The 25,195-nt window shown below is 48.1% G+C and overlaps 2 protein-coding genes across 5 annotated transcripts in view; both read right to left on the bottom strand.

The window, feature by feature from the left end:
* The window catches only part of PLEKHD1 (pleckstrin homology and coiled-coil domain containing D1), a 46,480-nt gene extending 40,419 nt beyond the window's left edge, over positions 1–6,061 (bottom strand). Inside the window, exon 1 of the mRNA XM_007987116.3 lies at positions 5,695–6,061. Coding sequence (XP_007985307.1) covers positions 5,695–5,843 — 149 coding nt within the window. The 5' untranslated portion in view covers positions 5,844–6,061. The remainder of the gene's footprint in view (positions 1–5,694) is intronic.
* A 14,944-nt stretch (positions 6,062–21,005) lies between these two features.
* SLC39A9 (solute carrier family 39 member 9) overlaps positions 21,006–25,195 on the bottom strand; it is a 65,658-nt gene continuing 61,468 nt past the window's right edge. For 2 of the 4 annotated variants that reach the window (XM_007987113.3, XM_007987112.3), the window contains exon 7: positions 21,006–25,016. In XM_007987113.3, coding sequence (XP_007985304.3) covers positions 24,786–25,016 — 231 coding nt within the window. In that variant the 3' untranslated portion in view covers positions 21,006–24,785. The remainder of the gene's footprint in view (positions 25,017–25,195) is intronic. The other 2 variants (XR_012090990.1, XM_073011111.1) reach the window with 2 other exon arrangements.

Below are 25,195 nucleotides of genomic sequence, written 5' to 3'. Positions count from 1 at the left end.
GGCGGCATTAGATTCTCATAGGAGCATGAACCCTACTGTAAACTGTGCATGGCAAGGGATCTAGGTTGCACAGTCATTATGAGAATCTAATGCCAAAAGAAACCACCCCCACACCCACCCCTGTCCTTGGAAAAATTGTCTTCCATGAAACCAGTCATGGCACCTGGTGCCAAAAATGTTGGGGACTGCTGGTGTAAAACATGTAACAGGTGGCTCATGTCTGTAAACCCAGCACTTTGGGAGGCTGAGGCAGGCAGATCACCTGAGGTTAGGAGTTCGAGACCAGCCTGGCCAACATGGCGAAACCCCATCTCTACTAGAAAATACAAAAATTAGCCGGGCATGGTGGTATGTGCCTGTAATCCCAGCTAATCAGGAGGCTGAGACATGAGAATTCCTTGAACCTGGGAGACGGAGGTTGCAGTGAGCTGAGATCGCAATGCTGCGCTCCAGCCTTGGTGACAGGAGACTCTGTCTCAAACAAACAAACAAACAAGAAAACATAACAGACCATCCTGGCTAACCCGGTGAAACCCCGTCTCTACTAAAAAATACAAAAAACTAGCCGGGCGAGGTGGCGGGTGCCTGTAGTCCCAGCTACTCCGGAGGCTGAGGCAGGAGAATGGCGTAAACCCGGGAGGCGGAGCTTGCAGTGAGCTGAGATCCGGCCACTGCACTCCAGCCTGGGCGATAGAGCGAGACTCCGTCTCAAAAAAAAAAAAGAAAGAAAACATAACAGTGCAGAGGTACTGCCTGAAGTGGGCAGGGAGACTTGGAGCTGGACCCCTGTTCCCCATTCCCTTGTAGTAGACTCAAGGCACCTCTGGGGTCACCTGTGGCACGCTATTTGACCCATCCCACTCCCACTCTATAGATGAGATACTGCTGGCCAGTGGGGTGAAATGCCACAGTCTGGATCATGCAGCTGGTTACTGGCAAAGCTGGAGCTGGAACTTGGAGCACCTGCCTCTAAGCCTAGATTCACTTTTTTTTTTTTTTTTTTTTTTTTTTTTTTTGGCGGAGTATCATTCTGTCCCCCAGGCTGGAGTGCAGTGGCTTGATCTTGACTCATTGCAACCTCCGCCTTCTAGGTTCAAGCGATTCTCCTGCCTCAGCCTCCTGAGTAGCTGAGATTACAGGCACCCACCACCACGCCTGGCTAATCTTTGTATTTTTAGTAGAGACAGGGTTTCGCCAGGCTGGTCTCCAACTCCTGACCTCAAGTGATCCGCCCCGTTTGGCCTCCCAAAGTGCTGGAATTACCAGCTACCACACCGGCCTTAGATGCACTTCCTACCACACCCACAGCTGTTCTCAGAAGCAATTACTTTGTTATTTTTAAGACTTGGGGGCCGGGCGCGGTGGCTCAAGCCTGTAATCCCAGCACTTTGGGAGGCCGAGACGGGCGGATCACGAGGTCAGGAGATCAAGACCATCCTGGCTAACACGGTGAAACCCCGTCTCTACTAAAAATACAAAAAAAACTAGCCGGGCGAGGTGGCGGGCGCCTGTAGTCCCAGCTACTCCGGAGGCTGAGGCAGGAGAATGGCGTAAACCCGGGAGGCGGAGCTTGCAGTGAGCTGAGACCCGGCCACTGCAGTCCAGCCCGGGATACAGAGCAAGACTCCGTCTCAAAAAAAAAAAAAAAAAAAAAAAAAAAAAAAAAAAAAAAAAAAAAAAAAAAAAAAGACTTGGGGATAAGGAAGCGGAATTGTCTGCAAGCTGGAGGCCTGACCCTCACACAGGTGAGACTCATTTTCAAATAGGACATCAACCGCCACTGAGTGCAGTTCCTTGGGGAGTGGGGGAGAAAGAAATGTCACTTGTTTGCACAATTAACTCACTTAACTTTGGCAGACCTGGTCTGGGTAAATGATCACATGACCACAGTGAAGCCTGACCTGATGTGTATCATTTCGTTTATGGCTGTGTGATCCAGAGTGCGCCCATCTCCCTAATCCAAGCATTCATTGTAACCTGGATGCGACCAGCACAGAAAGGGGAGAGGGTGATGGGTGAAGGAATCTCAGGAGACTCAGAAAAGCACCTTCCCCCTGCCTCTGTGCCTCAGTTTCCTATCAGTGGGCTTGGGAGAACAGCTCTGGAATAAGGAGCTAGAGATTGAAAAACACTATGAAATCTCCAGAATAAAGTAATTTGGTCACTACTTTTTTTTCTGGAGGCACAGACACTGTTCTCCAAGTCCTTCTTATTCATCAGTGCTGAAAGAGCCTCCTCAACTTCCCACACACATCAGTAGAAGATCCTGCCCCTCAACCGCTGCTGGCTACTGTTCCCCACACCCTATGTTGCCACTCTGGTAGAATTTTGAAGAATAGAAGTTTATTTTTTAAAGGGGGTCCTGCAGGCACCCTCCACGGCAGAAATGTTACAACTGTGCTTGTGGGATACCTCACACAGCCAGCTGAGGGGAATGCCAGGGGTGCCAGAAAGTGAGACCAAACCCCAGCGTCACTAGGGTGAGGCTGAGCTTAGTGCGGTGAAGTTGGCATGATAGGCTCTTCTCTTTGCTCTGAAAAAGCTCAGCATTTGTGTCACCTCTGGGAAGCAGTGCTGAGAGCCAAAGTCAAAACCCTGGGCTCCAAATCCCTGTGGGAAGAAAGTCTCCTTGAGTCTTTTTGGTATGGTGACCCTCATCTGCGCAGATAATCTTTACACACTGCACAGGTTGTGGCCTGAGATTTGGGACACATGGCCACTGTCTCTATGGCTCGCTCCCCTGGCACCAGGTGGACACCATGAATCTTAGCTCCCCTGAGTCAGGGACCCACCAATGTTCTGCAAGAGTAAACTGCGGAGCTGGGTTCAGGCCCTCCTGGCTACCTTGCCACTGGGGAGAAGGAGGGGTGAGGAGGAGTATAGATGCTCCTGTTGCAGAAAGGAAGTGGGTGGGTCCTCCTCCTCAGGGGTTCTGGCCTTGGGAGGTGTTCAGGAGGGATTTGGGAAGAGGAATAGAACGCTGGAAAAAGCATTCAGTCTCAGGAAAGAATTAGCCTAGGCCAAGCCCTCACAGTGTGACACTGGCTGAGGCGGAGACCTCCCACTCCCTTCCTCTTTGTTTTGGCGCTGCCCAGATCTTTGCCAGGTCTTGGCACTTCCATCTCCACCACTCACAGACCAAGGTGAGCACACAGTCAACAGCCTTCCCTTCTAGACACCTCTCCCAGATTATCTGATCTCTGCTAATTAATGCTTTTGATTCCCTTCCCCTTTTGTTGCCCCCAGGAAATAAATTGACCCTTCAGCTCAAGGGCACCTTCCCACCCCAGGCAGGCAGGGCTGCTTGGGCAGTGGAAGTTGGAGGCACAGGTCCTAAGACAGACCCTGAGTGAAAAAGGTTTTATAGAACTCAGCTGGCCACAGCCAGTTCTATCCAGCCCATTCTTTATTAATGTAGCGCTGAGCCTTTCCAGGCCCCCTCCCTTTAGCTGCCCCAGCCAGGGCATCGATCGCCCTAATGGCAAGGCTCTGCAGTGGCAGCCCTGAGCTGCTCTGTCCCCAAGTCTTCCTGTGGCTGCTAATTAGAACCCACAGACTCTACTTTACAAATGGGAAGCTGGGGCCCAGGGGGCCCTGATGGGAAGTGAGAGGGGGCTGAGCTGAGCGTCATTCTCCCCCACACCCAGGCCCTCTCCGGCTGGCTCTGTCACTGACCCAAGGCTAAATAGCGTGTTTGTGTGTGTGTGTGTTGTGTATTCCCAGAACCGAGAACACAGAGGCCTAGAGTGGGCAGGTGGGATGTTAGTTCTTTCTTGAGCCCCAGGTAGTCTTTGCACAGTGGCAGCTCCACAATTCCTACAAAGAAAGGGAACCCAGGTAACAATCTCCTTGGAAGGGGGCTAAAGGACTTGACTTTTAGCTGTATTAGCAGAGCATACATACTGTTCAGACTCTGATCAGATAGTTTTGGGTGGCTGCGGGGACCACAGTAGTGGATGGAGTAGAAGATGGAGTCTCTGGGGGGGAAGGGGGATGCTAAACCTCTCCAAGCCTCCTTGGCACCACCACTGTGCTTTTAGCTGGGGACCTATGCCCTGTACTCCTGACACTTCCCAGCCCTTGAATCAACTGTGGGTGCAGAGACCATGTTCCCAATATACCTGCAGTGGTGAAGGGAAGGACCAGGGGACGTATCCTGGGGGTTACAGGCACCTAGCATTTTCTAGGGATGCAGTCAGGTGAAAATGTCTGGCAAGAGAAGTGTCGGTTGACAGGACCCTGAGCAGCAGCCAGACCCAATAGAAAAGAAAGATTGACTATCTGGAGCTGCTGAGGCAGAAGAGAGATAGGCAGTGGGGGGAGATAGTCTGCTAATTGTGCTTGAATCTACACACAGCCTTTCCACCCCAGCTCTCCTGGCCCCGGGGGCTGTAGCTCACATAGCTCAACACTGGAAGCTCCCCCAAATACTCTCCACGTTGCTCCAAGCCTCCATTTAGGGGGTCAGAGATAAGCTCAACTTTGGAGGAACTCAAGAAGCCTGTATCCTATTAAATCCCAGAGAAAAAACTGTCAGAAGTAACAAAACAACATGAAACCAGAGATGTAAAATGTGGGATATTGTCCACAGCTCCATTTGTTCTGTGGTCTTATAGAGACATTAAATTATTCATCAGAACAGAACATCAGCACCCACCACTACCACATCCACATGATCTGTGGTCCTGGAAACATTGGAGGCCCCCTCTGCTCAGGGGCAGACTTGTAGTGTGGGATGGGGAAGGGGCATCTGGATACCCCTGGTTTCCTGGAAGTGTCATTCCTCCAGGGAAGGGCTGGACAGGGTCTACGTTCTCCAGGCCATACCAGTAGTGACTCTCAGAACTGAAATTGACTAGACAGTGGAAACTGTCCAGAAGTTGGGCGCTTCCTGCAGTCCAGGGCTGTGAATTCCCTCTTCCCTCAATACCTCCCAGGCTCGTTTGTAAGTGGAGAGTGGCTACTGATGTCCAGGGAGTCGAGTCTGACTTGGGGACCAGGCAGCTGGGGCTGAAGGATGGCTGGGACTACCCTGTCTCTTCCCACCACCCCTTTCAAAGGATCAGTCCTTGTCAGGACCAATCTATCCCCATCCTCCAGCTGCCTCCCTCCTTTCCAGCTCCTCTGCATGAAGCACTGGAATCTCTCTTCCCTGTGCTCACTTTAAAAAAAATTATTTCCAGGGACGGTTGGAGGGGTTGCCAAGGTCACTTCCCCATGGACAAGCACCCTTCCTCCCTCCCTGGCCTGAGCCTTTCAGAAGGGCCAGGTCCCTCTCCATCTAAGCGGGGGTGGTTGGCGGGAGGCAGACACTCTAGGCCCGGTGCTCGCGGCCTGGGTGAGGGGTTGTGAAGAGGAAGGAGTTTCTCCCTCGTATCAGTCTGGCCTGACCTGACCTAGCTGGGATCCCTCCCGGACCATGGTCTCTTCTGCCCACACCCAACATTCCCACTCGAGGGCCAGGTTCATTCCACAGAGAATTCGCCACCGCCCCAGGGCAGGGGTTCCCATCCCCGTTTTCCTGTCCCAGACTAAGGTCCACATTTTCCCGCGGGAGCCACTGTAGAGTGAAGGAGTGACGCCAAGGTCACACAAGAAGGCAGAGGAATGACGGAGACTGGAGGGGGCGGGAGGGGTGCCGAGGCCCAGGCTCTCTCCCTGGCCGTTCCCCTCAGGGTGCGGGGGCGCACTCACCGCCGGGACCACTTGGCGGACGGCCTCCCGAAAGGCCGCTTCCACAACACCCCGTAGAGCTGCACTTTGGTGCTGATGTCCAGCGCGTCCGAGTCGGCCTGCTCCAGGGACGGTGAGGGCGACACCGAGTTGGACTTAGACGTGAACATCCTGCCTCAGCAGGGCTGTGCCCGGCCCGGACCCCACCTCCCGGGGTCAGCAGGGAAGCGGGACGAGGGGCGAGGGGCGAGGACGGAGCCGTCGGGGGGCGTCCCAGCGAGCAGAGAAGCGGAGCGGCCCCGGCCCGGAGCTGCAGCATCAAAGCGCGCTGGGCACTGGACGCCGCGCGAAGGGGGCGCGGGGCGCGCAGCCGGCGGCTGGGGCTCGGGATTGCAGAGGGCCGGGCAGGAACTCGGCGGGGAGGGCCGCTCAGCCTCGGGCCGGCAGCATCTTCCCCTCCCCCCGGCGACAGCCCCAATTCTGGTGGCCCCGATTGGCTGGGAGTGGCAGGTGAGCCGGCGGGAGGCCGGCCTCGGGCGCCAATCAGGGCGGGCGCCTGCTGGAGGGCCGGGCTCTGTGCGTCCGGAAGGTCCCTGCGGGTCGCAGGGTCCGGGGACTCGGTCGCAGCGCGTCCCTGCCCCCGCCCTCGCGCCCAACACCACCCCAGGGTCCCTCTGGGCGTGCAGCGCCGACATCGAGACGGGGGCCACGTCCGCTTTGCGATGGGCTTGGAGGCACTCCTGCAGACACCTGCTCGCCTCAGGATGGAGGAGCGGACTGAGCCAGAGCGTGGGGTCCCACACCCCGGCCTGAAATTCCACCGCAGTCCCTATGGCTCCGTGAACTGCGGCGGCCTGGCTTTTCTCCCCCTTGAAGAGGCGATTCCTGATGCTGGTGCCTACCCGGGCTGGCGGGTGGCCAGGTAGGACTTCGGGAAGTGCCCGAAGTGCCCGCCCGGGGAGGGGCTACATCAAGGTTGGGTGCCCCCCTTCCCCTGTCAGGTGGGTGTCGCTGTGCTCCCTGCCGCCTCGGGCGCATCGGATCGGATTTCTCTTCCTGGAACTTGACCAGGTCTGTATCGGCATTTGGCACTCAACGCCAGTCTGGAGCTATCAGTGCAGTGTGTGTCCGTGATTTATCTGCGTGCCTGGCCCGCGCTCCCTGGAGCCGGCTGTTCCATCAGCTTCCGCTCCTTTCGGAGTTGGCGTCTGGGGTGACCCGCTCATTTTCAGGCCAGGGAGACGCCGGCCGGCCCCAGGGGATCGCCTCCTCCCGGCGGGTGGAAATGCTAGGCTGGCACAGCTGCCTGCCCCGCGCCACCTGCCAGGCGTGGAGACCGCGCAGTGAGCGGCTGCCAGCCAGACCACGCCGCAGTCGCGCTTTTCCTGTATGAGGAGCCAAGGCCGCCTCTGGAAGTCGGATTGCAACAGAAGTTTGCAAATGGCTAGCCCGACAGCCAGATCAGTTTACAGACAGGCTTTATGAATTTGCCCCAAGTTTTAAAATTGAGGTATACTTCATGGTAAAAAGCACAAATCTAAATTATTTCTTTGATGAAGGTATATACGATGTAACCCTACCCAAAGCAACATACAGAGCACTTCCACCACCTGCAGAAAGTTTCTTCATGCCCCTTTGTAGCCGATCAGCCCTCCAACAACAACCACTTGTATCATTCCTATCACCTCTGCACAGTAGACTTAAGTTTTTGAATGTAATGCCTAAAGGGGCATCCCCACAGGCCCCATCATCCCCTATTGTCTGACCTGCCTGGCCCCTCTCTGCAGGCATTTGGATGCCTGACGCCCACTAGATGTTCCCCAAGGCCATCCTAGATCTCCCATTTTATGACTGTAGCTAATCATCACCCTGCTACTCTTCCCTTAACCCCCTCTGGGGTTCCCAAGCCCAGGCAGCACCCCCTTGTTGCTCACTGTCCTGAGGTGCCCATGTGAATTCCTTGCACTTCTCTTATGGCTCAGGCCCCCATGCGGAACATCTCAGGCCAAGCCTTAACACAGGCCCCTGGGCCTGGGTCCATCAGGTAGGAGGAGATGGGACTGGGAAGACGATGAAAGCCTGAGGCCAGAGTACAAAGTGGACATTTTCTGTATATATTTTTTCTATTTCTGACACATGGTCTAATGCTTGCAAATCTTCCCACTTTAGGAACCCTGCTTTTCTTTTCTTTCTTTTTTCTTTTTCTTTTCTTTTATTTCTTTCCTTCCTTCCTTCCTTCCTTCCTTCCTTCCTTCCTTCCTTCCTTCCTTCCTTCCTTCCTTCCTTCTTCCCTCCCTCCCTCCCATCTCTCTCTCTCTCTCTCTCTCTCTCTCTCTCTCTCTCACCCAGGCTGGAGTCCAGTGGCACAATCTCTGCTCACTGCAAACTCCACCTCCCAGGTTCACACCATTCTCCTGCCTCAGCCTCCTGAGTAGCTAGGACTACAGGCGCCCACAACCATGCCCGGCTAATTTTTTGTAGTTTTAGTAGAGACCAGGTTTCACCGTGTTAACCAAGATGGTCTCGATCTCCTGATGTCATGATCTGCCCACCTCGGCCTCCTGAAGTGCTGGGATTACAGGCATGAGCCACCGTGCCTGGCCCTTTTTTTTTTTTTTGTAGAGAGATGGGGGTCTCGCTATGTTGCCCAGGTTGGTCTTGGGCCACAAGTGATCCTCCCACCTTGGCCTCCAAAAATGCTAGGATTACAGGTGTCTTGCTTTTCTAAGATGAAAGCTAGAAAACTTGTATTAGAAGCCTGTGGTCTGGCACCTGACTTTGAGTTGCAGGTAACAAACATGAGGAAAAAGCATATACAGGCATGTACTTTTCAAGGGAACATGGCGGCACATGCATCTGACATGCCTTGCGTGACAGCTGTGTTCTCCTGGGGCTGCAGCAGCACGCGGGGTGGGGGCTGCAGCAGCACGCGGGGTGGGGGCTGCAGCAGAACGTGGGGTGGGGGCTGCAGCAGTCACCGGGAGGTGGGCTCCTAGCAGTGCACAAACAGCAGCAGCAAGAACTCGGGGGCAGCTGCAGCATTCTCATCCAACAGCTTCTGCAGTTCGCCTTAGGTGTGGTTCCTGGAAGCTTTGCCTCAGGCCTGGCTCCCTTGTTCTCCCAATATCCTTTTAATACATTCATTTATTTTCTGCTGAATCAGGTCAGTTGCAGTTTTGGCTGCTGGTGATGAGGACTAGTGGTGAGCTTGTGAGCCATGGGCCAGAGAAAGGCAGGATACCTGCAATCATTCAAAAGAAGTCCTGCACAGAAGGGCCCAGTGAGCCCAGATAATACTGGGGAAGGCTGATTCCTTCAACAGGAGAAGTGGAGCACTGGTTTCTTCAATGACAAAGAGCAACCAATCTTCACCTATTCCGCTCTGCATACAGAACATATGAATAGACCTTAGATAACAGCAGTTAAGGCTGGGTGGAAGGAAGGCTCTGAGGCAAACAGCAGGAGTTTGATCAACCACTAGATACTTGAGTGGCTTCTGTTCCCCTTGCCTAACCAGCGCAGACTGCACCAGGTCAGCCTTGGGAGAAGCTGTTTCGGCTTCCATTGTGTTCTCTACCCCAGCTGGTGGAAGTGCTGAATGCCTGGATGAGTTCTGCAGAAGACAGAACAAGCCAGGTGCCAACCCAGTACCCTAGACCAAGTGGGTCAGGACTGCCCAGTCTTGCCAGGAAGTAAGTGAGACCAGTCAGGGGTGAAAAACTCAGGATCCCTAAGTGCCCTACACTGCTCAGACACAGAGCTGATGTTCTAATACATTAGTTACAACAGACACATTTCATTTAATTTTTACAATAGACCCATGAGGTATATACATACTATTTTTAGTTTTCCAGATGAGAAAAATAAAGTTCAAAGGAGCTGTCTACCTAAGTCACATAGCTAGTAATTTCCTAGAACATGATACAGGTCCTAAATATGTGTTGAATGAGGGAAAGTGACAGGCTGAAGTTTGATCTGAGTCCTTAGCCCTTCCCCTTCACCCTGCAGCACACTGTCATGTGAAGTAAAGTGCAGTCTAGGAAATACTAGACCACTCTCAGTCTTTCCTCTCTTCTCAGGAATTTTTCTCAATTGCCAACTCACCTAGGGCTCAACTTCTGTAGAACTGATGATGCAATTCTACGAGTGCTACAAAATTTTAGCTGTGCTCAGGGATAGACTCCCAATAATGAACATACATTTTTGTTAGAGACAGGGTATCACCCTCACCCAGGCTTGAGTACAGTGGTGTGACCACAGCTCGCTGCAGCCTCAACCTCCTGAGCTCAAGTGATCCTCCTATCTCAGCCTCCTGAGTAGCTGGGACTACAGATGCATGCTACCACATCCTGCTCTTTTTTTTTTTTTTTTTTTTTTTTGAGACGGAGTCTTGCTCTGTCACCCAGGCTGGAGTGCAGTGGCGCCATCTTGGCTCACTGCAAGCTCCGCCTCCCGGGTTCATGCCATTCTCCTGCCTTAGCCTCCCCAGTAGCTGGGACTACAGGTGCCCGCCACCTCGCCAAGCTAATTTTTTGTATTTTTAGTAGAGAAGGGGTTTCACCGTGTTAGCCAGGATGGTCTCAATCTCCTGACCTTGTGATCTACCCGCCTCAGTCTCCCAAAGTGCTGGGATTACAGGCGTGAACCACCGCGCCTGGCCACATTTTGCTATTATTTATTTATTTATTTGCTTATTTTAAGAGATAAAGTCTCACTATCTTGCCCAGGCTTGAACATACATTTTTATAATGTTGTTTTTATCCATAGTCGGCAGGCAGATGTGATAGTCACCACTGTTCCATAAAACAAGTATTAGCATGTCCATTTTAAGTGACTAGCCCATGGTAAGGAAATGTGTGAATACTGTGGGGAATCCATCTCTTCAATCTTATACTTCAGGCTAAGCACAGTGGCCCAAGCCTGTAATTCCAGCACTTTGGGAGGCCGAGATGGGTGGATCACTTCAGGTCGGGAGTTTGAGACCAGCCTGGCCAACATGGCGAAATCCCATCTCTACTGAAAATACAGAAATTAGCCAGGCATAGTGGCGCATGCCTGTAGTCCCAGCTACTCTGGAGGCTGAGGCAGGAGAATGGCGTGAACCCGGGAGGCGGAGCTTGCAGTGAGCTGAGATCCGGCCACTGCACTCCAGCCTGGGTGACAGAGCGACACTCCGTCTCAAAAAAAAAAACAAAAAAAAAAACAGTCCGTGTGTGTGTGTGCTGAGGGGGTTGGGAATGTATGTGAAAGCAGTCTCTAGACGGCAGATTGGTCACCTGATTCTAGTGTTAATGTAAGTTTAAGTGCAGGCTCTGCCACCAGCTGTATGAACTAAAGACAACCACTGGGCTTCTCTGGGCTTTCATGTTCTGAAGGAACTCCTCCTTCCTCTCCTCCTTCTACTCTCAACTTGCTTCATGTCTAACTTTTTTTGTTATTTTTTATTTTTATTTTTTTAGAGATGGGGTGTTCCTGTGTTGCCCAGGCTGGCCTTTAACTCCTAGGCTCAAGCGATCCTCCTGCTCTGGCCTCCTGAGGAGCTGGGACCACAGGTCCACACCACCATGCCTGGCTCATATTCACCTTTCTCACTAGGACTGTGCAATAGCATTTTCTGGTGATTCTCCCCACCAACAGCTGACTCCCTAAAGAATACAGCTCCCCACCATCATGTGTGCTCTTGTCAAGGCCCCAAGCTGGTGCTGCAAGTCTCTTGTGTAAAGCCCTCTGCTGGGTCCCATTCCCTTGACCCCAGCTCCCTAGCTCCTGACTTTGGCTCTAACGCTGGTATGGTTTGGCTGTGTCCCCACCCAAATATTATATTGAATTCCCATGTGTTGTGGGAGGGAACTGGTGGGAGGTAGCTGAATTGTGGAAGAAGGTCTTTCCGGTGCTATTCTTGTGATAGTGAATAAGTCTCACAAGATCTGATGGTTTTAAAAAGGGGAGTTTCCCTGCACAAGCTCTCTTCTCTCATCTGTCACCACGTGATACATGCCTTTCACCTTCTACCGTGATTGTGAGGCCTCTTTCTTTTGTAAATTTCCCAGTCTCTCAGGTATGTCTTTATCAGCAGCGTAAAAACAGGCTAATACAAACACCCTGCACAGTCTAGACCCTGGCCCCTGTCCACACTCAAAAGTTGGTACCAGTAGAGTGGGGCACCACTGAAAAGTTACCCAAGCCCTCTTCTCTTGTGTGCTGCCATATGAGACGTGCCTTTCACCTTCTGCCATGATTGTGAGGCCTCCCCAGCCACATGGAACTGTAAGCCCAATAAATCTCTTTCTTTTGTAAATTTCCCAGTCTCAGGTATGTCTTTATCAGCAGCGAGAAAACAGACTAATACAAACACCCTTCACAGTCTAGTCCCTGGCCCCTGTCTGTGCTTACCCACGGTCATTCCCCTGGTCCTCTGCTCCAGCCACGCTGGTTCTGCTAGCCTGGGAAGGCACAATGCTCTTCACATCTTCTCACTTGCCATCTCCTCAGTCTAGAATGCTTCTCTTATTCCCCAAGCCCCTCTTCAACATTCAGCCCAAAGACTTCTTTAGTGATGTCTTTTATTTTTCTTTTAAAACATTATCATTATTATTATTATTATTATTATTATTATTTTAAGACATAGGGTTGCTCAGGCTGGAGTGCAGTGATGCCATCTTAGCTCACTGAGACTCGAACTCCTGAGTTCAAGCAATCCTCTCTCTTTGGCGTCCCAAGTAGCTGGGATTACAGGCACATGCCAAAAAATCTGACTAATAATTTTTTTTTTATTTTAGAAATAGGGCCTAGGGATCTTGCTATGTTGGCCATGTTGGCCTTGTACTACTGGGCTCAAAAGATCCTCCTGTTGCTGGGATTACAGGCATGATCCACTACACCCAGCAGTGATGCCTTTTTTTTTTTTTTTTTTTTGAGACAGAGTCTCATTCTGTCACCCAGGCTGGAGTACGGTGGCTCGATCTCAGCTCGTCACAACTTCCACCTCCTGGGTTCAGGTGATTCTCATGCCTCAGCCTCTGGAGTAGTTGGGATTATAGGCATACACCACCACACCCAGCTAATTTTTGTATTTTTAGTAGAGACAGGATTTCGCCATGTTGGCTAGGCTGGTCTTGAACTCCTGACCTCAAGTGATCCGCCTGCCTCAGCCCCCCAAAATGCTGGGATTATAGACGTGAGCCACTGCACTCAGCAGTGATGCCTTTTCTGATGCCACTTCCTCCTCCCCTTGCTTGAATTATATTCTGACTTTGATTGTGTTTCCTAAGGCCACAATGGGCCTTAGGCTCCTCTACCTGTGCAGGGCTAGGTTTCCCCCAGGGCAACCCAGGAGAGAGTTGAGGTGGAGTACAAGGCACCACATGAAGGTGCGAAGCCAGTAGGCCAAAGGACTATAGGGGAGGGAGAGCCACGAGGGCATGTGGGCACAGAAGACTAGTTGACCCCTCTCTGGGTGTGCTGGGGAGCAGGGCACCCCAGGGCCCCTGTGGGAAGTCTCTCCTGCCTGTGGGGAAGCACAGCCTGAAGCCACATAAGAAGGCCCCCACTTCAAAGTCTCTCTCCACTTCAGCTCCCTGGCACTAGACTAGATAGGCTCTGTTCTCATCAGCAGGGCCAGCCTCTTGCTAGGCTTCTACCCTCCCCACCGTCTCACTGCCCAGTAATCACTCACTCCCAATGTTGCCAATGCAGAAGTGTTTTGGGGAGTGGCTGGAAAACCATGCCATCCTGTCAGCCTGCCAGCTACTCTACAGCACTAACATTGGCTCTTAGTACCCACTGGTATCGCTGTGGGCAGCACACTCAGCAGACACCCTGCAGTGAGCCAAGATCATGCCACTGTGCTCCAGCCTGGGCAACAGAATGAGACTCCATCTCAAGAAAAAAAAAGAGGTAACTTAAGGCTGGGAGTGGTGATTCACACCAGTCAGCTCAGCGCTTTGGAAGGGTGAGGTAGGAGGATTGCTTAAGGCCAATAATTCTATGTTGCCTAGGCAACAGAGTGAGACCCCGTCTACACAAAATAAAAATTTAAAAATTATCCAGGCATGCTGGCGTGCACCTGTGGTCCCAGCTACTCAGAAGTCTGAGGCAGGAGGATCAGCAGAGCCCAAGAGTTCGAGGCTGCAGTGAGCTACGTTATTAATCTTGCCACTTCACTCCAGCCTGGGCAATAGAGTGAGAGAGACCCTGTCTCTTAAAAAAAAAAAAAAAAAAAAAAGAGAGAGAGAGAGAGTGAGAAACAACTTAAGCAAGAATGGTTGAATGTTAAGCTTGTGAGCCTATAGTTCAAGGAGACAGATGTAAATGTATCCAACCTGACGTTATTCATGGTCAGGACAGTGTTGTGAGTTCAAGAATAGAGAGTAGCTGACAAAAATAATGATCTTTTCTGTGTTCTTTGATCCTGGGAAGGGGTGAGGGACTCTAGTTTCCCTCTAACATCCCCCCCTCTCTCTGTGTGTGTACATGTGTGAGTGTTTGCTTATGTAAGAAAGGAAGGAAGAGGACGGAGCTGGTGCAAAGCCAGCCTTCTCTCAGGGTATCTTTCTTCCATACCATCTCTACTTCCTCAGAATCCTTGATCTGCCAAAGAGAAATTTGGAATATGATGAAATGGCCATTTCACTTCTAGGTGTTTTGAATGCAAACATGCACATTTTGAATGTAAAATAAAAATTCTCTTCCTAAGTTGAAAAAAAATTCCATTTAACAAATTACTTATTAAAAAAACCCTAATTCTATAGAAATAAATGGTGATTGTCAGGTGGGGCACAATGGCTCATGCCTGTAATCCCAGCACTTTGGGAAGCCAAGGCAGGGGGATGGCTTGAGGTCAGGAGTTTGAGACCAACCTGGGCAATATAGTGAGACTCTATCTCTACAAAAAATTAAAAACTTAGCCGGGCATGGTGGCATGCCCCTGTAGTCCTGGCTGCTAAGAAGGATGAGGTGGGAGGATCACTTGAGCCCAGGAGTTTGAGGCTGCAGTGAGCTATGGGCTTATGATTGCACCACTGCCCCTCCAGCCTGGGTGACAAAGCAAGACCCAGAAAGAAAAGAAAGAAAGAATTAAAGAAAGAAGGAGGCCAGGTGCGGTGGCTGACGACTGTAATCCCAGCAGTTTGGGAGGCTGAGGTGGGCAGATCACGAGGTCAGGAGATCGAGACCATCCTGGCTAACACAGAGAAACCCCGTCTCTACCAAAAATACAAAAAAAATTAGCCAGGTGTGGTGGTGGGCGCTTGTAGTCCCAGCTACGCGGGAGGCTGAGGCAGGATAATGGCGTCAACCCAGGAGGCAGAGCTTGCAGTGAGCCGAGATCGCACCACTGCACTCCAGCCTGGGCGGCGACAGAGTGAGACTCCATCTCAAAAAAAAAAACAAAAAGAAAGAAAGAAAAAAGGAAATACATGGTGATTGTCGACAAATGTGAAAGTACTTATAATAAAAAGAATAAATCAAACATTATTCACAACCCCACAATCCAGAGATAATTACAGTTGAAATTTGAGGGTATAATTTTCTGAACTAGTTGTATTCATTTATCTTTGCCCTTCTTTTTCACTGTCCTTATATTACACTTTTTGAAAGGAGTATCTGCCACATGCAGTCTGGTAAACTGCTTTTCATACCTGAAATTAATCATGAACATATTTGTAATTACATTTTTGATCACATAGTATTCCATTGTATTGCTTTTCCATAATTTAATCAATCTGGTATTGTTTAACTCAGGGCTCTGAACACTGGATAAAACCATGGTCCTATCCATGAACTATCTCCCTTGTCTTAACTAACTCCACAAGTCCTCCCAGAACGTGTGAATGCCTGACCTCTTCGTGAATAACTGTGTTTATTTCTTGGCCTATTGACATTCAAGAATGTGGCTTTTATTTCTGTAAGGAGTGGGGTTGATCGAAACCAGCACAGAAGGCTGTGTATCAAGATGAGGCATTGGAGAACTACAGGAATTTGGTTCACTGGATAGACATCGTTCCACCACGGTTGAAGATGTAACTCCTGTTCAGAAATCATTTATTAGTGGTGAAATTCCAAGGAGCTTCTGAGGTGCCTCCTGTTCACAAATAGTTCAGATTTGAGGGCTGATAATAAGCAGCTCTACTGACCCTCACCTGCAACTCCATCTCCCCCACCTCCCACCTCTTTTTGAGACAGAGTCTGGCTCTGTCACTCAGGCTGGAGTGCAGTGGCACAATCTCAGCTCACTGCAAACTCTGCCTCCTGGGCTGAAGCCATCTTCCCAACTCAGCCTCCTGAGTAGCTGGGACTACAGGCATGTGCCACCATGCCTAGCTTTCTTTCTTTTCTTCCCTTTCTTTCCTTCCTTCCTTTCCTTCCCTTCCTTCCTTCCTCTCTCTTTTCTTCTTTTCTTTTTCTTTCTTTCCTTTCTTTGTCTTTCTTTTCTTTCTTTTCTTCCCTTCCTTTCCTTTCCTTTTTTTTTTTTTTTTTTTTTTTTTTTTTTTTTTTTTTTTTTGAGACGGAGTCTCTCTGTCGCCCAGGCTGGAGTGCAGTGGCGCGATCTTAGCTCACTGCAACCTCCGCCCCTCCAGGTTTAAGCAGTTCTCTGCCTCAGCCTCTGGAGTAGCTGGGATTACAGGCGCGTGCCACCACACCCAGCTAATTTTTTTGTACTTTTAGTAGAGACAGGGTTTCACCATCTTGGCCAGGCCAGTCTCGTGATCCACCCGCCTCGGCCTCCCAAAGTGCTGGGATTACAGGCATGAGCCACCACGCCCACCTTGCCTTGCCCTGCCTTGCCCTGCCCTGCCCAGCCCTGGCCTTGCCTTCCCTTCCCTTCCCTTGCCTTCCCTTGCCTTCCCTTCCCTTCCCTTCCCTTGCCTTCCCTTCCCTTGCCTTCCCTTCCCTTGCCTTCCCTTTCCTTCCCTTGCCTTCCCTTCCCTTGCCTTGCCTTCCCTTCCCTTGCCTTCCCTTGCCTTCCCTTCCCTTGCCTTCCCTTGCCTTCCCTTCCCTTCCCTTGCCTTCCCTTCCCTTGCCTTCCCTTGCCTTGCCTTGCCTTCCCTTACCTTCCCTTGCCTTTCCTTCCTTTCCCTTCCCTTTTTTTCTTTCTTCCTTCTTTTTTCTTTCTTTACAGAGTCTCGCTGTGTTGCCCAGGCAGGTCTCCACCTCCTAGCCTCAAGTGTTCTTCTTGCCTCAGCCTCCCAAAATGCTGGGATTACAGGCATGAGACACCACATGGGGCCTTATCTTCCCCTTTCACCAGATTGACTATCCCACCTACATTTCTGGCTATGCAGTGATTGCTCTAAGGAGCAGTGTTTGAACCCTTAAACCAAGTCTTTCATTTCCTCCTGGAGGAGTTTGTATTTCTGTCATTTGTGCATAATATATTGGTATATAAGAAACAGCCCTGGGTGATAGGAAGTGAAGTGACATTTTGGTTCTGGGGGATAGAACCATGTTAGGAGGAGGCTTTGCATGAGAAATCCTGCTTTTCCTGAGGAGTTACTGCCTTGCTCTCAAAGAGGGTAATTAACAATGTCCAGGGGCCAGAAAGTTAGAGGGGAATGACAACCTAGAAAAGACCTTTTGAGTTGGAAACAGGAATCTTAAGTTTCAGTAGAGTGGGATGAACTCGGTTTAGTGAGGGCTTAAGTAGAAAGATTTCCTTCTCTGAGATATGAAAAAAAATTATGAATAAAAAATATGGGACATGGTAGCACAGCTCATGCCTGTAATCCCAGCATTTTTGGAGGCCAGAGCAGAACTGCTCAAGCCAAGGGGTGCGAGACTAGCCCAGGCAACATAGCGAGACCTCATCTCTGCATACGAAAAATAAAATAAAATGATTAGCTGAGCGTGGTGGTGTGCCCCTGGAGTCCTGACTACAGGCTGAGGCTGAGGCGCGGGAGGGTTGCTTGAGCCCAGTAGTTCGAGGTTCCAGTGAGCTGTGATCCTACCACTGCAACCCAGCCTGGGCGACCCTGTCTCTAAAAAAAAAAAAAAGTTACAAAGCGGCAGAATCACAAATATATGCCATTTACTAACAAGAAAATAAGTTACTCATAACTGAAAGTCCTTGTCACTCAATTTATGTATTTTTACTAGAGTATATTAACGCAGGTAAATATTTCTAACTATAAACAAAATTTTGTTCCAGCTTTCAGTCACATAAGATTACATCATATTTTTTCCTCTGCTGGCATAATCTCAATGAGATATACGATTGTATATTTAGGCTAATTCCAATTTTATGCTATTAAAAATACATTTCCCATAAACATTTCTAGGCATGTAATTGCTTATAATCAATTCCAAAGGTGGAAGACCTGGGATAAAAAGCATAAATAAATTCAAACTCTTGATATGCCCTTTAGAAATGTAGTATCACTTTACACTGACTTCCATTTTATCCATTTTTTTTCTTTTACCATTTCACTATTTTGTCTAGCTACCATTTACTGCATATATGGTATAAACCTAGCATTTAATCTGATTGCTTTTCTTAACATTTCCAACGTTTACCATTGTGTTTTTCTATGCTGTGGCTTTTTCTTTTTTCCTTAAGTCATCTTTAGCCATATTTTAGATTCCTAAATAATTCTTCTTACTGCTGGACTCTTTCATTCCACTATCTCTGTGTCAGTGCTTGCATTGAGACTTTGTCAGTTTAATTAGGCCCTCCACGGGTCTTCCTTTTCAACTATTCTTTCCTCACTCCATTCCAGCTGCACTTGTCTTTTTGCTTTTTCTTGAACAAGCCAAGTAAGCTCTAATGTTAGGACCTGTGCTCTAGCTATTTGCTGTGCCTGGAATATTCTCCTCCCAGGTATCTACTTGGCTCACTTCTTTCAAGTCTTGGTTCAGGTTTCACTTTTTTTTTTTTTCCCCCAGACAGAATCTCATTCTGTCACCCAGGCTAGAGTGCAGTGGTGCGATCTCAGCTCACTGCAAACTCTGCCTCCTGGGCCTCAGCCACCCGAGTAGCTGGGATTACAGGCGTGTACCACCACTCCTGGCCAATTTTTGTATTTTTAGTAGAGACAGAGATTTGCCAAGTTGGCCAAGCTGGTCTTGAACTCCTGGCCTCAAGTGATCCACCCACCTCGGCCTCCCAAAGTGCTGGGATTACAGGCATGAACCACCACACCCGGCCAGGTTTCATCTTAAAAGTGTCCAGCTCTGACCATCTGTGTAGTAAAGAATTAGGCAGCCTTTGTATTTGGTTTCTGGGAAGTAACCTCTCATCCTTTGGAATTTCCTGAGTGATAGGAGTATTCATTATTCATGGTAGACCCCTGGGATCCCACTGGATAGTTTCTGCGAACACAGTGACCCATGGAGGACCCCTGGATAGTTTGTTTGCAAGAGACTTAGGCTGAGAGCTGGCCACACGGAAAAGCCAACCATGTAGTTAGAGTTGGGGCTTTTGAGTCATGTGATACCAGTCCAACTTCCAAGAAGGAAAAGGGGGCTAGAGGGTGAGTTCAACCACATAGCCAGTGATTCAACCATGCCTAAATAACGAAGCCTCAATAAAAACTCTTGATATCAAAGCTCAGGAGAGGTCCCTGGTCAGAGTATTGTCATGCTTTGACACCGGGAGGGCAATGTGTCCCTGAGAATGAGGGAAGCTTCACATTTGGAACCCTCCCAGACTTTGCCCCAGGCACCTCTTGTTTCTGGTTTGTCCTTTTTGCTATAATAGAACTGCAATCGTAACATAGCTTTTCTGGAGTTTTGTGAGTTGTTCTAGCGAATTACTGAGCAGAGAGAGGCTGTGGGAAACTCCAAATTTGCAGCCAGCTAGTTAGAAGGAAGGATGGCCTGGGGACCCCTGAACTTGCTGCTGGTGTCTGAGGGCAGTTTTGTGGAGGAATGTGCCCTTAATGTTGAGTTCCCATTTGTTAAGTGTACAATTCAAGAGTTTTTGGTAGGTTCACAGAACTGTGCAGCTGTCATCCCCAACATGTTTTTTGAACTTTCAAATTTCTGATCTGGTTCAATCAAAAAGGAACCTCCAATCCAGGTTCATGCACTGGATTTGATTATTTCATCTCTTTAGACTCCCTTAATTTAGAACATAATTTTTTTTTAATATTAGTGACTTTTTTTTTTGAGATAGGGTCTTGCTTACTTCTGTTGCCCAGGCTGGAGTGCAGTGGTGCGATCACAGTTCATTGCAGCCTCAACCTCCTGGGGTCAAGTAATCCTCCCACCTCAGCTTCCCAAGTAGCTGGGACCACAGGTGCGCATCACCACATCCAGCTAATTAAAAAAATTTTTTTTTTGTAGAGATGGGGGTCTCACTATGTTGCCCAGGCTGGTTGCAAACTCCTGGGCTCAAGCAGTCCTCCCACCTCAGCCGCTCAAAGTGCTGGGATTACAGGCGTGAACCATCACAACTGGTGACGTTGATTTTTAAAGACTTTTTATTGAGCTATTACATAAGCTAAAAAGCACAAATCATGTTCACTGCTTTTTCACCTGGTATAACCCTGTAACCAGCACCCAGATTAAAAAACAGATAATGTGAGCAAGAAAAAAATAAAATAAAAATGACACTAAACAGAAAAGGATTGGTGGCTATTTTGGCTAAGCCCAGGTGTGTATTGCAGGTGCGTGTGTGTTTTGATCTCAGGGAAGCCTCCTGAGTAGCTGGGATTTACAGGTACCCCCTACCACACCTGGCTAATTTCTGTATTTTTAGTAGAGATGGGGTTTCACCATGCTGGTCAGGGTGGTCTCAAACTCCTGACTTCAGGTGATCTGCCCGCTTCGGCCTCCCAAAGTGCTGGGATTACAGGCGTGAGCACAATCTTGGTAACTAGCTACATTGGTGATACATATAGGAAACCAGCACAAAGTGGACCAGTATTTAATGAAATCTAATGACTAAACAAGTCCACAGAGGGAGAAAAACATTTACCAAAATCACAAGTCACACTTCTAATCAAATCTCTTTAATTTCCAGGGTCAGTTGTTCATAGCATCTACCTACTCATATAACAACTCCGCCCTTTGAAATGAATCCACTGTGGTTTGGATCTGTTACCTGTTTCTCTTTTCTGAGAGTAAAGAGAGCTACCTTCATAAATAATATTTGCTAACAACAGCAAGGCAAAAAAAATTATCAATGCATTTGTGTCTTTCAGGGCAGACTGGTCTATCAAGTCCTTAATTTCCCCTCTCTCCTTTCTCCCTCCCTTCCCTAAAGGATATGCCTGTGGTACGTGCATCTTTCTACCGCCCATCACAACCTTTCATTCCCTTTTCTGATGTTCAAATATAGGTCAATTCTGGTCATCAAACAAACTGCCAACAGGATAAGTAATGAGCCACTCAGATTAAGGTATGCACTAATAAAAATTTAATATCAGAAAACAGCATTTTTTTTTTTTTTAACCATTCACAATTAAAGTGGAAAGAGACAAAATTATAAGGCAGCCATCCATGGAATGATTTCATGTTTACAAGGGATCCAGAAAAAGGGACATTTAAAATCGCTGTTCCAGCTACTGAACCTGGGGAACTGAAGTCTTATCCCATGAGACTTCTAACTTGCTGGAAGATACCACAAGAAAAAAAGATCAAAGCCAGTCTCCTTGTGTTAAGCCACTGGGTTAGGCTGAGTATATCTAGAGAATTCCTAAATGGTTGTCTAGTTCTTTCCCACAAGTCACACATTTCCTTCAGGTCTCCTGAGGTGAATCTAGATGTCTCAGGTACAAAGAGGTTACATCACCGGTTTTAAGTTCACAGCATCTCCAACAGCGCACTTTGGGTGATGTGGACCATTCTGTATTGAGCAGAAATTTTCTAATGCAAGGAAGGTTCCTCTGTTGAACAACTACAGAGGATTTTCACTTAACATTGCGGCAGTTCTGGATGAATCTGGTCATTATTCTCAGTCTCCCAAGGGGCTCAGGGGCCCACAAGGCAGGAAGGTTCTTTGGGGGTTTGTGCTGCTGTCATACAGTTCCTGTGTTCAGTCCCTAGCTACCATGTGTTTCAGGGGCTTAATACACTCCGATGCTGGTGTGTCCTCTTACTTCTAATCCTTGAAAAAGAGAAAAACCAGGCAGTGACACTTAGAAGTAGGCTGGTAAAAAAACACAATCACATTTTCTCCTTTCTGCAAAGGACAACTCAAAACAGCCACTCCCTTTCTTTTCTCTAATGATTCAAATTATCAGAACAGGGCTCACTTGGCTGTTTTGAATTGGGAAAGAAAGAGGTGAAAGGGGGGAGAAAGAGAAAACACATAGCCTCTGTAGGTGGTACTGTTTCCAACTATCTACGTTCCAGTGCAGAATCTTTGCTAAAAAAAAAAAATTTGGCAACAGTGCGCACAGGAAAACTGAATCAAACCTGGAACGTCACTGCTTTCGTGAAATGAGAACTGACAAGCAATTAACTGGAGAATAAGTGAGGGGCATAGAGCGGTAATATTCTTTAACTTAATTTGCCATTTAAGAGTACTTGGAATCTGAAGAAAGTCTATCCCTACCAAGGAAAGGGAGTCAAATTGCAATTAAGATTAACTTTGGTTACATGGAAGGAAGAATCATGCTTTTCATCATCAATTGCATCTCTTTGGTAGCCAATAATTCCATCTGTAATCGCAGCAGCAACTTAAGTATTGCCAATGTTTTCAAATGTGTTACAGCATTAAGGCATCCACATCTAAAGAGGCAGTTTTAAATAAGAGGAAAATGGAACTGAAATGTGCCAAGAAGTGAACATGGACACGGCCTCTCCTGGAACACTGCCCACCACATCAGCAAGCTCTTCCTCCAGTGAAGAAGGCCTGTGCCATGCTGCTTGGTTCCCTGCTGCCTGAAGATGCATTTGAGCCCTATGAGATTAGTATGGCTATTTCTGCCTGCTGACCAGGAGAGAAATGAGTAGTTCTCGAGGCAGCAGCTTTAAAATCTGGGAAAGCCCATACATAGCTTCTGAGACCTAAGAGGGCCCTGAAAGGTTTGCTTGTTAATAGTGAGGTCCAGAGGGGAAGGCAAATTTGGAAGTCAGATGGTTCAATCCTTGCCAGAGTTCAAGGCTCCATCCAGCAAGATATACTAGCCAAACTTTTAAGCATGATGGCAAGGCACTGCTGAAAGAGGCTTTGGCCAGTAGAACAAATTACTGACCATTGCACACAACAATATGATAGAAAGCACTACTGTCCAAACCAAACCAGACACTACAATCTGCTATTTATTTGACAAAGTCAGTTTCCAGAGAGAATCTAGGCAACCACAGAGTTCTGAAGGACCAGATGAAACCTCAAGTCTCTCACAAGTCATCTGTTAACATCCAATCAAGGAAGTCATTTGGACTTTCCATACTATACCTTCTCTTCGTGGTAAAATTGTATGCAATTGTTGCCAGTGACTACATATAACCGTATCCTATTTGTGCTACTTTCCTCACTGTGGCCAGCAGAGGGCTCACAAGCTTTATTTCCACAGCTGCTGATCCGGGGACAAATTCACCAAGGAAATAAATCATAGGCATGCTGGCTTATGCGTCATAAAAAATGTTTTTACAAACTACTATGTCCACTGCCCTGAAGAAACTAGTCTTGGTTCCCCCTTAGTGTAATGTGTTTTGAAATGGTTCAGAAAGTAAAAATAAATTAATAATACAATATTATACACTTATTTGACAAGACAGAGTTTACACAAATTTTGGCAAATATGAAAAAAAATTATCCTAGTTTGTTAAACACTTTCGCTATCTCAATTGTTTAAATTACCAGAATATTAGTGATTGTGTCAATTCACACATGAGGAGGTGGTATTTGAAGGGCTTAACAAAGCGGCATTTGACACAAAGGTAACTTCTTTGAAGGGGATAAAGAATAAAGATATTATTATCTTCATTATAACAGTTCGAGAAGTGGTTGTCCTCACACAAATATTAACACCAGCAGTAAGCAGCAAATTGTGGGGAGGAAAGGCTAGAGGGAAAAGTTAGGAGAAAAGCATGGAAAAGACGAAGAGACAAGAGACATGATTCCAATGAGCTTTAAATCAATAGGCAAACACTTCTCATTTATGATCCATCTTGCTACAGGTGGTTATGTGAGAAGACACAGTGTCCCCTAACCTGACCTAGTATTTAGGTCCCTAGAGGGATTGCTGATCTGCTAAGAGTAATACCAAAAAAAAAAAAAGGACAAACATATATTTTGGTAGTCTTTTTAAAAAGGCTACTACAAAGATATCAATAACCATCCAAAAATCACTTAAAATTTAATATCCCTTAATTTCCAAAGATACTTTGTGATCTGACTGTTCTTGAAGGAAAGCCTGGAACTGAAGCTACTAGAACTTGGCTCCTCTCTAAGAATGTGGAGACAGGTATTCTGCAAAGGAGAACTTGAAAAGGAATGCTACAAAATACCAGTCACCTCTTTAGAAGCTACTCCCACCTCTCCTGCTCCATTTGATGGAATGGCAGGCTGGATTCAGAGAGGCACGTGCCAAAGGAGCTGTTTAAGTCCCTCTAGACATCCCCTTTCAGTGGATATCTCTTTTGAGTATAAAGTGAGCTTTCAATGTATCTTGCTGTAATTTTCCTGACCCTAATCCCAAATTACCCATAATCACCTTTAGCATCTAAGTAAGTGGGTGCTATGACCTTCCATCAAGGCATGTGGCATAGATGCTAAAGCACCAGTCTCACATGGTGGGAACCATGTTAAAAATCAATGAATAAAGTGGCAGAGCCTCTAAACTAAGAAGACAGAGACATAGCTAAATTACAGAACACTGTATTTTCATAATTGCTATTTCATTGTGAGTATGAAGTTCTCCTCTTTTCCTTAAAACTAAATTCCATCTTCCCTGAGAATAGGGTTAAGAGAAACACTAAAACTCAAAATGTCAGGGGCCTTTTAAAAGATAACACAATGGGATGTCTATAGCTAACTGCAATGTGTTTCTACTCCAAAAGCTTTTCCATTACTCAGGTTTTAACCTCACCTCCCTCTGGACTCTAGGAATACATGTGGAGATGCGCAAGGCGAGACAAGAGACTGAGGAAGTGAGTAGCTGTCACGCGCCGGCTGTTCTCACTGGATGGCAAACGGCCCTGGACCGAGGCTGGACCTTGAAAATTTAATGCTGGTGTCCTACTGACAGGATGAGGGGGATGAGGCAACCCAGAACCAGGGCTGCCACCTCCAGGCGGCTGAGGCCTCTCCCTCCCGTGGCATCAGGCTTGTGGCTGTGCCCTATTCCGCCCACCTCAGGGAGCACGTGTACTGTGGCAACGTAAAGAAATGTCCCAGCAGAGAAAAGCATGGCCATTCCCGTGGCGTTCACCTCGGAAAGGGCTTCTTTACTGCTCTGTGAATTAGAAGAGAGAAAGAGGAAAAACTAAGTCAAGTAAAATTCAGGGTCAGGAAGAAGTCCCAATTAAAAAGCACTCACTATTCTTAACTGGTGCTGTCTAGGACACTGGGGACATCTAGAGAACAGAGCAATTTTAAGCTCTTCATGGGAAGCTTCCAAATAAGGGTTTAAGA

This window comes from Chlorocebus sabaeus, chromosome 24 (assembly GCF_047675955.1).
Source record: "Chlorocebus sabaeus isolate Y175 chromosome 24, mChlSab1.0.hap1, whole genome shotgun sequence".
NCBI classification, from domain to species: domain Eukaryota; kingdom Metazoa; phylum Chordata; class Mammalia; order Primates; family Cercopithecidae; genus Chlorocebus; species Chlorocebus sabaeus.
Note: the sequence above shows the minus strand (reverse complement) of the source record. Positions and strands in the feature narration are given on the sequence as shown.